Here is a 13697-nt window from a genome sequence, read left to right as displayed (position 1 = left end):
GTGCATTCAGCAGCACTCCAGGGCACCTCTGCTCGTTCCACCAGCCTGCTATGTGCACACACTTTTATTGCAAGCAAGGGCCCACTGCTGACAGTGAAAACAATATCCCTGAAAAAAAGCAATGGCCATTTTTTAAAATAAAATAATAGTTATAATTACGAGAGAACCGCATTTCTTCTTTGCTCTATTACTTTCATAACTTTCCTAGGACTCCTGCCAATGGCCAGGGGTACCTGCCTTAAGACACCAGAGCACACCAGTAGCTGCAAGGGAACATCAATTAAAGAAACTCCAAGCAGCACAGCAATTAAGACACAGCGTTGGGAACCATCCCTGCAGCCTTTCAGAACAACTTGAAAAACAAACCTCAATTAAGAATGCTATCATTAAAAAAACCTACAAACACAAGAAAACCCAAATCAATTTCATAAAGCTGCCACAGGCTTCCAGTGCTCTTCATCCCAGTGTATCCCATCTGGAGCTGGGCTGAGGAATCCAGGGGCAACACATGTTGGGTTTGCCTCTGTTAAGAGTGAGGAGCTGCTGGAGAGGAGGTGCCCACACCACACAGGGCTGTGGAATGTGGGGTTCATGGTTATTCCTCCATGTCATGGGGCAAATGGGGCTGGCAGCAGATTTAGGAGCACCAACACCCTGCCCCAGGAGTTTCCCCTACCCTGCTCTAAGCTCTGCTGCTCTGGACCTACCACGCCGTGCTCCGTAAGAGCTGTGGGCAGGACTGGAGGCCTGGGATGCTCGTTCCCATTTGATCCAGGAGCAGGAATGAGCCTCTCTGGGGGAGCACAGTGTGTCCAGCCGGCTGCTCCTGGCCAGCAGCTTCTCCAACAACTTAGATGGATCTGAGGATTGAATTTGGTTTGATTTCGCTTTGCCAGGTGGCAGAAGCAGAGGAGAAGCAATTCAATTCCGCTGGCCACAGAGACACTCCCAAGTTCCTGTGTGGGATCCCACCACCTTCTCCTGTGTCATTTGTTACTTGGTTTGTTCAGGCAGCATCACTGAGTCGTCCCTTGAGAGATTCTGCACCCAGGGCTGGTGGAAATGGGTCTAAACACCATTGTTGAAGGAATTATTAGCAATAAATGCCTTCAGCCTGCTTTACAAGCACGGGGTCAGACTGCTGGGGGATGAAGAGCACTCCTCAGGGGAATTTTGTGGCACACAGGCACCAGAGCTGAATCTCCTAATTCCAGGTACAAACCTTCACTGGCACAGATGCTACAGCCTGAGCAGACATTGCAGTGACTTAAAATATTGGCCATTACCTCACCAGCACGGAAATAAATGTCTCTAACTCCTGGATACAAATTGGAGTTTTCAAATTAGCATCTGCATCGGCCAAATAAAATGAGGAAAATTGGCCGTTCAATCAAATGGCAATGAAGTGGGGATTCAGCCACAGACATATTCAGGGAACCTGACTCGGGAACACAGAACAGCCCAGCCCCATTAATGTAATGATGCATTTGATGAGGAAGTCACTTGGGGCATGTTAGCAGGAACACTGCAGGGATAAGATCCTCCAAGGCTGGTATTGCAGCACTTCACTTTGCTCATGCCAAGCATAATCTGACCCAGGATTTACAGCCACCACTTAGTGACAAATTAAAGAGGCAAAGACCAGATGTCAGGTCACAGACAAAGAAGTTGTCAGACTCTAAATAAACTGAAAGCAGAAACTTAAAAGAATTGGCCCCAGTTGTCAAGCTCCTCTTTTCTTGGTTATGCAACATCCAAAATATCTTTGATTTGAAATAGGAGATGTTAAAATTTTATGGAGATGTTGCTGAATTCTTCTGCACAAGCAGCTTTTCCAAACATTCTCATCCATCAAAATGATTCCTTGCTGATAATTAGCTTCAGAAAAATGCACTTAATCAAAGTGACATCCATTACTTCTTGCTACTGGAAATAGGACTGTGGCTTCTGACGATGATTTTCTGGAAAGTGTTCAGACTATTTAAATTAGGCAACAAATAAGCTCCTAATGACACTTTTCTGAGATACAGTTTAATTTTATTTGTGGGCTTTTTTTTTATACGTGTCCCAGCCCAGCTGTCAGCACTGTCCAAGAAAAGAGAATGCAGCAGATCAAAAACTGCCGTAGTCAGGACAGCAAACATCAAAGGGATGCCACAGCTTGGGGTATGAAACAATATTTATCAATCCAGCAGATGTGCTTTCTCAGCTGCCTTTAATCAGCAGTTGCAGCATCACTTCAGAACAGGAGCCTCGCTGGCAGAGCCCAGCCCGCAGCTCCGAGGGGATGCTGTGCTCAGCTCCTTCTCCCTCCCCCCAGCACCCCCTGGCCTTGCTCCCACAGCTCCATGGCACAGAGGATTCCCATACCCGGGAATGTGAGGAGGGAGCCAGGCCCCAGCGGTGTTTGTGCCCCCAGTTCTTCACCTTCTCTTTGCTACAGGCTCAACACCTCAAACTCTGCCTTTGCTGCTGAGGCTCCAGGTGCTCTCGTGTCCACAAAACATCAGTGAGGTAAGAAATGCAGTTCTGCCATAAGCAAGCAGAACAAATCAATTTTTCTCCCAGTACTGGCATTGACAGCACCTTCCAAAAGGGAAAGAAACTTCTGAACCAGGCAGGACTAATGCCAGACAGCGGAGGTGACTGCAAGGTTCCCAAAGAGAACCTTCCCTCCCCAAAGGAGAAATCACCTCCCAGTCCCTCTCAGTCAGATCCTTGCCCTGAGAGCAGTTTGTACCCTCTGGAAATTCAAAGCTGAATGACACCTAATCCCGTTTCTCTAACCCAAGGACCTGCCTTGCAGAAATGTCAAGGCCGGAATTTAAATACAGCTAAGCCCAAAGCCTTCCACCGCCTCATGGTAGTGAGTTCCAAAGATGAGTAAGATGATCCTGGAAGGAGCACTTCAACTTGACAACTCTAGATTTGGTTGTCATTAGGCTTCTCTCTCTCTGTTTCACAAATCCATTTACCTCCCACATTCCCTTTCCAGTCAGCCGTTTCCTATTTGCTTCCTGGCCAATTTATTGCATCCACCACGCGGCGTTCAAAGTGTTATTTTAATTCTCCTGTCAATCAGTCTACCTGCCAAAGAGCAAGCCCTGCTCAGTTAGACCGACCGGGTTCATCTTTCACATTCTAAAAACAAAAGTAAATTAGGAGCAGCCTAATTTACCCATTCCACCTCCCATTCACTGATCAGTTCCTTCCGTTCCGGAGGTTATCTGGACAACTCTCTCCTCCTACTGTACCACAGCTCTCTAATTATCTGCTTGTTCCAACGAGCTCTCATCTCCTCAAGCTCCAGCATTACCTCATTCCCTTACCTCAGCCCAGGGTTGGTGTCTATTCAGCACCCTCTGTGATGAGGATGCACTAATTCATCTCTAACAGAAAGCGTTTTAATTCTCCAGAAGCAGCAAAACCTGGGCTCCCCTATGGCCTCCCATCCTTTTGGTCTTTGCTGACCCCAGAAACCTCCTCACTTCCAGCAGCACACTCTCATTCCAGGGTAATGTTCAAAAGCAGATATTTGAGACACAAATGTTTTAAGCATTCCTTTCATAAATAAATGAGATATTCAGCATTACAGGCGTTTTCCCTCAGTGTTACACCTCTAAGTCCAACAAGCTCTGTTTTACCAGTCATGGTTCCCCGCAGGGTTTACGTGGGGGAATTTTCCTCAGCACGTCTCTGTCAGGGCTGTAACAAAGCACTTCAAAGCACAACTCTGAGCTGCTTATCATCCACAAGCACGGCAAAGCCAAACACTCTTTCTGCTTTTCATTTTTTTCTTTGCCAGCCAAAATCAGCTCCTGATTCAGTGGGTTTGGAACAGACTAATGAACTAGTCATAATTACACGAGCGAGCTTGATTCAGCCACAAGGTCCCACTGTTATTAATGACTTGGACTGGAACTTAGGCCTAACAACAATATTTCCCAAAGCCCACAGCTCATCTTGGCTCCCAGCGAAGTCAAGTGGGCTCCAGTGAACAGCAAATGTGGGCTCACAGCTCTGCATTCCCAGACACGATGGAATTAGCGGTATTTTCCAGAGGAAGGGGGAATCAAACAACCAAAGAAAGCAGCACAAAGCCCGTGAAACCGAGAACAAGGCTAATGAATTGTTGAGAAACAAGGCTAATGAATTAACAAAATGACCCAGAGTATCTCTCCATTAAAATTAAAGAGAGATGCTGAATCAGAAAGACTCAAATCTAGAGCAAAATGAAGGCTAAGGGGTGTAACCAGAGAAATACAGAAAGAACACAATCTGCAATTGCCATCTTCCATATTCCAGATGCTTTCAAATACTTAAATACGAAAACTATTAAACCCTCAAACTTGACCAAATGAGCCATATCACAACCATTGTGAAATCCAGACATTTTCTGCAGCCAGAATTTCATGTTCACTTCTCAACTGGTGCCATAAAACTGTATTAATGTTTAAGTGTCTGTTAAGGAAATCTGGGCTTTAAAACCTCCAGGATCGCAGACTCATTTTCAAGCCAGACCAATTTTATGCAGTGATAAAAGTTAGGAACACTTATAGAGAACATTTGTAAAACCCACATTCACAGTCTCAAAGCCAAATTCACTTTTTTTTTTTTTTTTTGCATTACACTTGTACATCTAAAAAAATGAAATTATCTTTTAAGAGAGATGCGCAAAAGCCTTGATGCAGGTGTAGCAAGCACACAGCAGCTAGTCAAGGACTAACCAGTAATTGAAAGGTTTTTTCTGACAAGAATCACATCTCCCTTTGTTTGCATCATGCAATTAATTGGTGGGGAAAGATAAAAATCCTCCTGACTCCCCATTAGCACTGCAGCTCCTGGGTATTTATGATATGAACAGAGTTGAAGGGAAGGTGCTCGTTCCTCTTCATTTAACTGCTCTGCCCATGGAATTCACCTGCCACTCATGGCATTCCTTCTGTTGCTCACTCAGCCTGGGGATAAATCCCAGCCAGGAACAGCGGGTTGGTGCTCAGCACATAAAGGCCATTCCTGTGGTCAGCCCAAGGAAGGGAGAGTTGCACCACAACCCCAGCAGCTCTTTAGGGTTACCCTGCCACCATCAGCACTCCCTGCTGCAAAGACAGCGGCCAAGAACAGCCTGGAGGAGCCATCCCCCCCAAAATAAACCGATGTGCTCAGCCCAAATTCCGCACATGGTGTCACAGGGAGTTCCACCAGCCCCTCACTTCACCACCCCACACCCTCTCCCAGACATCGCTCCCTTTTCCTGCTTGCCAGCCCCTCATGGGACTCCAGGACTCAGCAAGCTGCCCACACAGCGTAGCGTCTGCTGACCCAGTACACCCACAACTCCCAGCACATCCAGCACCCTGGAGCACCCAGATGATCCGGGAGCCAGCTCTCCGAGCCACCCGCGGCCTCCACCCCCTGCACACCCGCACATCCCAGCGGTCCCACACGCCGCTGGCTCCTGCCAGCACATCCCAGTGCCCGCGGGCTCCGAACGCCCCGGTGCCCCCCAGCCTCCCCCGCCGAGAGCCGCCGGCAGCACCGCGGAGAGCTCCGCGCCGGGCGGTGTCGGCTCCGCGCCCGCGGGAGCAGCACCGCGGAGAGCTCCGCGTCCCCTCCCCGCCGCGCGGGTGTCCCAGCGGGGGCTCCGCGGGTGTCCCACGTGTGTCCCCCCCACCCCAGGTACGTGTCCCCATCCCCGGCAGTGTCCCAGGTCCGCGTGTCCCTCCCGGCGGGTCGGTGTCCCCGCGCCCTCCACCCCGCTGTCCCCGCGGTGCGCCCCGAACCTGTCGTCGCTCTGGAAGGACTGGTCCCCCAGCAGCAGATCGCGGAAGCGGTACCGGGGCGGCAGCGGCAGCACCTCGGACTCCAGCTCCGTCATCTTCAGGGAGGCGATGTCCAGAATGACCCCGCTCTTGCGGCTCCCGCCGCCGTCCCCGTCGCCGCAGCCGCCGGGCGACGAGAGCCTGCGGGAGAGAAGGGGACAGCGGCGATGGGGGGGCGAAGAGGGAGCCCTGCCCTGCCCGCCCCCGCCGCCCTCCCCAGCGCCTCCCCCGGGGCCGGCCCCGCGCCACCCGCACCCCGCACGCACCGCACCCCCCGGCCGCGATTACATTGCGGGGCAGGCGGCCGTGCCCCCCCTGCAGAGCGCTCCCCCCGGGGGCATGGGTGGCTCGGGGCTCCGCCGGCTCAGCAGAGGGGCCGGCGGGGCGGGCAGGGCGCGGAGCGCGGTCCCCCGGAGCGCCCCGCAGAGCGGCGCCGGGCACAGGACATTTGCTGCTCAGCAGGCGAGCGACGGAGAGCAAGAGGAGCCAATGGCAAAGCCCAGTTGCCGGGAAGGAAATAAAACTGCTCGCAAGATAATCGAGAGCTGACAGCCAAACCCAGATCCACCCCCAGCCTCCCCCCCGCAACGAAAAGTAGGGATGGGAGGCAGGCAAGGCGATGGCTCCACAGCCGTGCTGGAAGCAGAAGCACAACCTGCTCTCTGGACTGCTGGCACTTAAATCATCTGAAGAGCCCCAGGATTAAATGAGAAACCACGAACGCTGATGACTCAGTCGCCTGTCCAGCTGCCAGGTGTCGTGGCCAGGAGGATACATCACCCATCCCTTGGCATGCCAGTGGCTCCGATCGAGGGGTGGGGGGATGGCAGTGCCTGGGAGAGACCCAAGGTGATGGCTCAAAGACAGCTGTGTGTGGCCACTACACACAAAGAGGAGATTAAACTCAACCAGCTCTCAGAGGTTATTTCAGAGGGTTAAGGGCTTTCTTTGGTCTCTTTTCTCAAAGCTCATTTATCAGCCAGAAAGTGGGTACGACCCTGCTACCTGTCAGCTCGCGCTACCGACCACAGCAGATTTGGATTGAGCTGAAACTTCCCTTTACAAAGCAGCAAAGCTGTTCATTGCAGAGACACCAAAGGCAGGAGCCAAGGTCCTGATCCTTCCTGGTTTGGCTTCATCAGTGAAGTTCATCCATGCCATGACAGGAACACCAATTTCACAGACCCTTTGTGGGAAGAGGGGAGGACAGGGAGAGCTTGGAAGAGAAATGGTGCCTCTGAGCTGGTTCTTTGTGCCTCACATGTACCTTCGGAGTGTGAGGCAGCAAATAGCTGAAAGACTCCAACTCCTGTGCGATGTACTTCCAAGAGTCTCACCCAAAGCCTCTCCAATCCATTCCCAGCAGCTTCCCACAGCTTTGCCTCCAGTACACCCTGCACAAACTAAACACAGGCAAAAGAGCTTCTGGCAGCTGGCTGCTGAACTGGCACTGAGCAGATACCCAGGGATTTGCCGCAGGGATGGGAGCCGAGGCTCCTCAGATCATTTTCTATCTTTAACAACTCAGGCCCCTGTAAATCAGTTCCCAGCTGACCAGATTCCAAAGTCCTGCTCAGCTGTTGTTCCCAAGTTTCCAGAAGAGCAACCAGCATGCAGAATTTCTGCTGAACAGAGCCCCAGAAGACAACCCTGCTCGCTCTCAGCGCTTCAGATGGTTCTCACTGATGTTATTTGCCACTTAATTCTATCCCCCCCCCGAGCTTTGCAATCCCTTTAGCTGCCATATGCACAGTGCAGCCAAGGCTGTGCACTGACTAATGCATCTGTGCAAGGCCTTGGGCACCAGGGAGGTTATTCTCTGCTACTCATTGATCCAAAACTTGGCCTTTAAGATAAATCAAGCCAAACTCCTGTCAACTCAAGCGCTCCCTCTGGGTCGACTGATACAAACACCGAAGTTTGCTGATCGCCTCTAGCTCATGTTGCAAACGAGGATCTAACATTAAGCACACAAAAAAGAAAGCCACAATTAAGTCTTTCCTCTTAGAGCTTAACCATGACAAATTAGGCCAAAAGCACGCTGTTTCTAGGGCATCAGGGCAGCATCCTGAAATGCAAATTTCAGCGAGGGAAAATGCAATTTTGAAAAATTACCCACTCTCTTATTATAACCACGGTTTAAAGTGGGGAGCCAGGTGCCCGACTCCAAATGGGGGTGATTATAATTGCACCTGAAGGAGACTGTCACACTCAGTGCTCTCCAGTGATTATGAAGTGCCTGTTTAAAGGAGCACCTCGTTTCCTTCCCCAGAGGAAAGGCCGAGTGCTCCGGCTGCACAGCCACGGACACACTGACTGCCACCTGGAAAGGGCACCTTTACCCACAGCTGCCACCCTGTCTGACACTCCACAGCTCCCACTGTGGGTCCAGACGGGGAGGTCCATCCTTATCCTGCACCCTCTGGGCGTTATGGATGCTCACAGCTATGCCCAGCCATTCTCTTGGATATCAAATGTCCATCTTTTAGGGTTTGGGTGCTGTTGTTTTTTTAATCCCATGTGATTCTTTTCCAGATTAATTAATCCATCGATCCTGGCCTCAGATCATGTGTCATATTCATGAAACAAAGCAAATATTTACCACTGTCCTCTCTCAGCATTTAGAAACTGTAGTAAAATCCAATTATATCAGCAGCTCTGGAAACACAATTTCTGCTACTTGCATCTGAGTTTCTTCTCCTATTGGCAGTCGCAGCTACACTTTGAATGTATTTTCTCTTATTCTTGCATACAAAATCATTCAGAATTTTAAAATTTTGGCACATTTGTTTATTCTGGATGAAGCTTCACTACAAGAAACACTGCATTCGCTTGTTTGTTAAAATGTCTTTATCAATTACACAGAGATTTTGAGATGTTGCACATCAATGTCGTCGACAAAAGTGCTCCTGCACTGCACACAGATCTCCTGACACTGGCACAGAGGATTTGCAGCCTCTCCTCCCAAACACAGGGATCCTGAGCTATGGAAATGCCACTGCAACCTGGCTACTTCTTCAAAGCTGTAGTGGTATAAAATAAAAAATTCATGAACAAGCTCATTTATTGCATAGTCTTCAAATACTATAAAAAAAAAAAAAAAATCCTGGAGTGGTTTATAGCTAAATACAGAACCGCAGCTTTATTTTTATCATCCCTTTCCTTCCTTCCTCCAGAACCATGTACCACTAAAAAAGCGAGCTGCAGTCAGCATATGGAAACCTCAACACTCTTCCACTCTCTCGCTACGGCTCCGTCTCTCCCCCAGCTTGGCCAGCTCCCCGCAGCCATCGGGAGCGGGACACGCCCCTGCTCAGCCTCCTGGGACCGCGGGAGCTGGGACCGAACCGTGCGTGACCCAGACCAGACCCCCCCCCGGCCTCTGCTCCCATTAAACCGCAGCCAGACCCGGTCACCGCCCAGTGCAGCAAACACAGGAGCCCCGGAGCCGCACCTGCCTTGGGGTCCTTCAATCCTTTCCTGTGCCTGGGCTGCTCCCAGCCACGTTCTTGCCCTGCTGATTCCACCTGGGACACGCAGGGAGCCCCGCTGCTGACAGCAGCATCCCCCGGGGCTGGAAGTGCCGGCACAAGACCAGTGAGAGCCCACAGAGCTCCCTGTGGCTCTGCAGTGCCACGTGTTCTCTGGAGCTCCTCAGAGCTCGTCAGGTCCCCAGATCCAAGAGGCAGCTTTGCCTCAGAGGAAACCCACAGGCAGGGAGCTTGTAGTAATGAACAGTAGGATTCCCATTATTATTTGTGACTACATCTGTCAAAGAAGAGGAAGGACACAGCCCGAGTTCCTCCTCTGCTTTCATGCACATTGCACACCACAAAACCCACAGAGCATCCTCCTGCTTCCCGCCACAAACCAATCCCAAACCTCCCGGGGTCATCACAGACCCCACACTCGTGCTGTGGTACCTGTGTGATGGAACTGCCCAAACCTGCCAGGCACCCTCAGGAGCTCCAAAGCACTCAGTGACACCTCTGCTCTGCCAGCACCAAAAGCTATTGGAGGCCCTCCCGGAACGCTTTTCCTCTCCTCCTTCTGAGGGCTGGAGAACAGGTGAACCCACGTTTGGGGCAAGTCCTTGAGCAACCTCCAGTCTAAACCTCTCCTCTCCCACTCCAAGCTGTAGAAGGAGCCAGAGGCACGAGGTCCTGCTGGCAGCCGTCTGTTCTAACTCCATCTTTCCCCCAGGAGGATGGCCAGGGAGTCTGGATGTGCAGCCAGGAAAGCAAGCACCTCGTGTCCAACATCAGCATCCCCTCCCTGGGCCAAGCCACTTCTCTTCACATTCTGCTGTGCCTCCTGTGCCTCCTGTGCCTCTAACGGGATGGAAAGGACAACCCCTGGCTGAAACACTGGAGCAAGAATCACACACAGTGTCTGCCCTTTCTCTTGCTGTTGGCACCGACACAGGATGCAATCTGCTGGCAGAACCCAACCTTTGGGCAGCAAATGGGCACTGGTTGGGCAGGAGCCTCCAGCTGCTCTGCTGGCCCGGATGATCATGGGGTGACAGTGTCTGGATTGCACTCAAGGGCTGGGACACTTCTCCAGAGGGTCCTTGGGGCCAGGCTGCTCCAGGACAGCAAGGACTGTGCCATGTCCTGTCCTCCCTGACCCAGCCATGGCTGCAGAGCCTGGCCCTGCATCCTGGTTCATCCTTGGCAAGCCCAGCCACCCCCAGGCTCTCCAAGCCTCTCCAGGGAGCCAAGCCATACAGGAAATGCTGCCCTTTCTTTTCCTATAGTTATTTAAATATATACAATCATCTGGTGTTTGTTTCTCCTCCCACAGCTCTTCTGGTTACCAGGTTACAGTTGTTCTCCCCTCTCTTTTTCGTTTGGGGTTTCTTTCCCCTCTGAGTGACATCCCTGTGGGGTCTCCTAATGGCTGGAGTTCGTGGGGACACAGATTTGGTCCCTAGGGCCGGGCTGGAAGGCAGAACATCCCTCCCTCCCAGCCACTGCAGCAGGGCTGGCACTGCTCTTAGCACGGAGGGGTGGCAGAGCTGGCACAGCACAGCTGAGGAGAGGGCAACGACCAGGCAGGGAGGGAAAGCAGCAGCTCTGCACACGTGGGACAGGCCCCATGGCACGTGTGCCTCACACACCGGCTCAGCATCCCCCTGCCCAGGCACTGCCCTGCAGGGACATCCCCACGGAAGAGCCAGGGTGCTCATTTCAGAGCTGCTTTCCCTGCCAGCACCTCTCTCTGTGAGCAGCAGCCAAGTCACTGTTGGTTCTGTCTTGGCTCGTTGAGGAAGAGCCCCAGATGCTCATCCCACCGTCCCCTCTCCCTCCGCAGAGCTCTCACTGTGACTCACGGTCACCGCTCATGGAGACACCGTTACTCATATGATGCTTGTGGGTTTCATGGTTTTGGATTCTAAGAGTTTAAAGAGCTCTGAGGGATGTGAACAGGCCCATCCCAACACCCAAGTCATTATTCCCTTGTAGCCTGAGTGGCTTTGGCCCAAGTCCTGGTTTTGGGTGCAACAGCTGCACATCTCTATATATACACACACACTCACAATGTATGAAGCGCTCTGTCTCCCAGATCCAATTCCTGCATCCAAATTCCCATCTCCACAGACAGCTGGACTGTCCACGTCAGGAGCTGCTGTTGCTCAGAACTTCTCCAGAGCTGCTGAGCCCTGTGACAAATCCATCCATCGCTTCCAACAAGCACAGGCAATTTAGCACCACAGGCCTCACGGAGAAATTAGCATTTTGTGTGTTTCACGTGGAAAATGAACAGGAAGAGTGAGTCAGTGCAAAGCTCCACAAGCCTTTCCCCCGCTGGCAAATGCTATTTTCTAGAAGATAAAAGTAGAAATTGTACCTTCCAGGTCCAGAGCCGCTTTTCTCTTTAGACAGCCCTGCATTAGCAGTTCAGCCCCACATCTCCCCATCCCTTCTGGCCTGGTGCACACGAATGTTTTGTGGGACAGGGCAGAGCTCACAGGAGCCACAGCCCACAGAGAAGCCTTTTCCCTCTTCTTTGATCCCACAGCAGCACACGAAGCACACGAGTGGCAGAGGCAGCTCAGCATCCCCAGTCCCAGAGAAACTTAGCACTGGTGGCCCTGCCAAGGGAAGGGATCCAGGGGGAGTGACCCACAGCCATCCCCTTTTTCCACAGCATCCCATCAGGAAGGGTTGGCAGTGCTGGGGGTTCCCAGCAGGCATAAAGGCAAACAAGCCATGCTGATGTCCCTAGTGACTGCAAAGCCCAAAAAACACCGGGAGAAAGGAGGGAGGGAAAGCTCATCCTGCACATCCTGGGTTCCTGGCAGGTGAGGGGACCAGCTCCTGCTCCTCAGGCCTGGGCTGGGGCTTCCTCATGTTTTCCTGGCAGTATTAAGTGGTATCAAAAGAAAAACCAACTGGAGCAGTGCAAGGTCTGGTAGAACCAATCTGGTCTGTGGAAGGTTCCCTGTCCATAGCAGGAGTTGGAACTGGATGATCTTTAAGGTCCCTGCCAGCCTAAACCCTTCTGTGATTCTTTGACTTGCAACCAGTTTATTCTGTTGTGTAAATATGCAAATAAAATGCAAATTAGCTCAGCTGATCACTTGCAGCACATCATCCCAAGCCTGCTTTCCTAAGGACACAGCTCTGCTCCCCATCCCAATGTCCTTGAGCACAGGGCTCCGAGGGCCTCATTCCCAGCACCCAGGATCAGCCTCGGGAGAAGGGGCAAACCCAAAACACGCTCAGCCTGCAGAGCCAAGGTCACCAACCCTGCCAGGAAACTCCTGACTCAGCCATCAGGGCTATTTATGGATCACACCAGGCCCCATCTCTGCTTGCTGAGGTTTCCCGGAGTGTCCCGCCCTTTCCCAGCAGGGACATCACCCTTTTTCTGCGTATCCCAGCGCTGGGTTTGTAGGGTGGCCTGGGAGCACGTGCAAATTCTTTTAAAGCTGAATCAACCCCAGTGCTCAAGAAATGAAGCAACCAGGACTCACTGGCAGAGAAACAATCCCTCAGGGCGAGGCCCCGCCAGTCCCACTGGGGATTTCGGAGGCTGTGCACAGCAGACTCCTCAGGAAAACCGCCCAGCCTTTAATGACAGAGTGCTGCAGCACGCAGGGATAGCACCAGGCTCATGATTCATGCCAACCAACCACGACAAATCTTAAACCTAAACAGATTATTAAACTAAAAAGAGAACAATTCCCTTGCCACAGCCTCCAGAGCTGTTCCTGGAGAGCCAATAACCAACCCTCCACCCTTGCCTGTGTCTATGATATCCCAAGGGACGCAATCCTGGCGATATCTCACTCCCCCTCACCCCAAGCTGTTACATCCTCTGCCACATTTGTCAGTGCCCAGTAGCTTCCAGGCTCACGTGAAAATAGAAAGGCTGCAAGATGAGGAAAGTGCTAATTCTTGCTAATAAACTGCTGGGAAAATCCTCCCTTCTGCCCAGCCCCAAGCTGCTACAAGCAGCAAGGGTTGGAGTGTGGAGAAAAAACTTCTCCATGCTCCAGACTCCTGCAGAACAGCCCCTGCTATGGAAGCGGAAAATAATAGAGGGACGTGGGAGGAGGAAGAGTCTTTTCACACTGTTCAAAAATACAAAGTCTTGCAGAAATAAACCCCCAAGAGGCAGGTTTGTCAACACACCTGCCAAGCCAGGATGTGATAGGATGAAGGGGAGATGTCTCCTGGGTTGGAAGGCAGGAGAAAAACAGAAGGGGGGTGCTGAAGCAAATATCAGTGGGGTCCCACAAGGTTCTCCACTGTTCCATGGCTTCAGAAGGGATGGGAATGACTGCAAATTATCTGGTGTAGCCAAGCCAAAGCCAGACTGTAAACAGGAAGATCTTGTGGCACTGACCGACCTCACGATAAAATG

General features: G+C 51.8%; 1 protein-coding gene across 8 annotated transcripts in view; it reads right to left on the bottom strand.

Moving 5' to 3' along the window:
* KCNT1 (potassium sodium-activated channel subfamily T member 1) overlaps window positions 1-13697 on the bottom strand; it is a 77350-nt gene that overhangs the window by 58524 nt on the left and 5129 nt on the right. For 7 of the 8 annotated variants that reach the window (XM_048325482.1, XM_048325483.1, XM_048325481.1 and 4 more), the window contains exon 2: window positions 5784-5963. In XM_048325482.1, coding sequence (XP_048181439.1) covers window positions 5784-5963 — 180 coding nt within the window. Of the gene's footprint in view, window positions 1-5783; window positions 5964-6110; window positions 6339-13697 lie in introns of those variants that run through there. The other variant, XM_048325487.1, reaches the window with a different exon arrangement.

Source organism: Corvus hawaiiensis, chromosome 21 (genome assembly GCF_020740725.1).
Source record: "Corvus hawaiiensis isolate bCorHaw1 chromosome 21, bCorHaw1.pri.cur, whole genome shotgun sequence".
NCBI lineage: Eukaryota > Metazoa > Chordata > Aves > Passeriformes > Corvidae > Corvus > Corvus hawaiiensis.
This window is presented reverse-complemented; position numbering and strand designations above follow the sequence as displayed.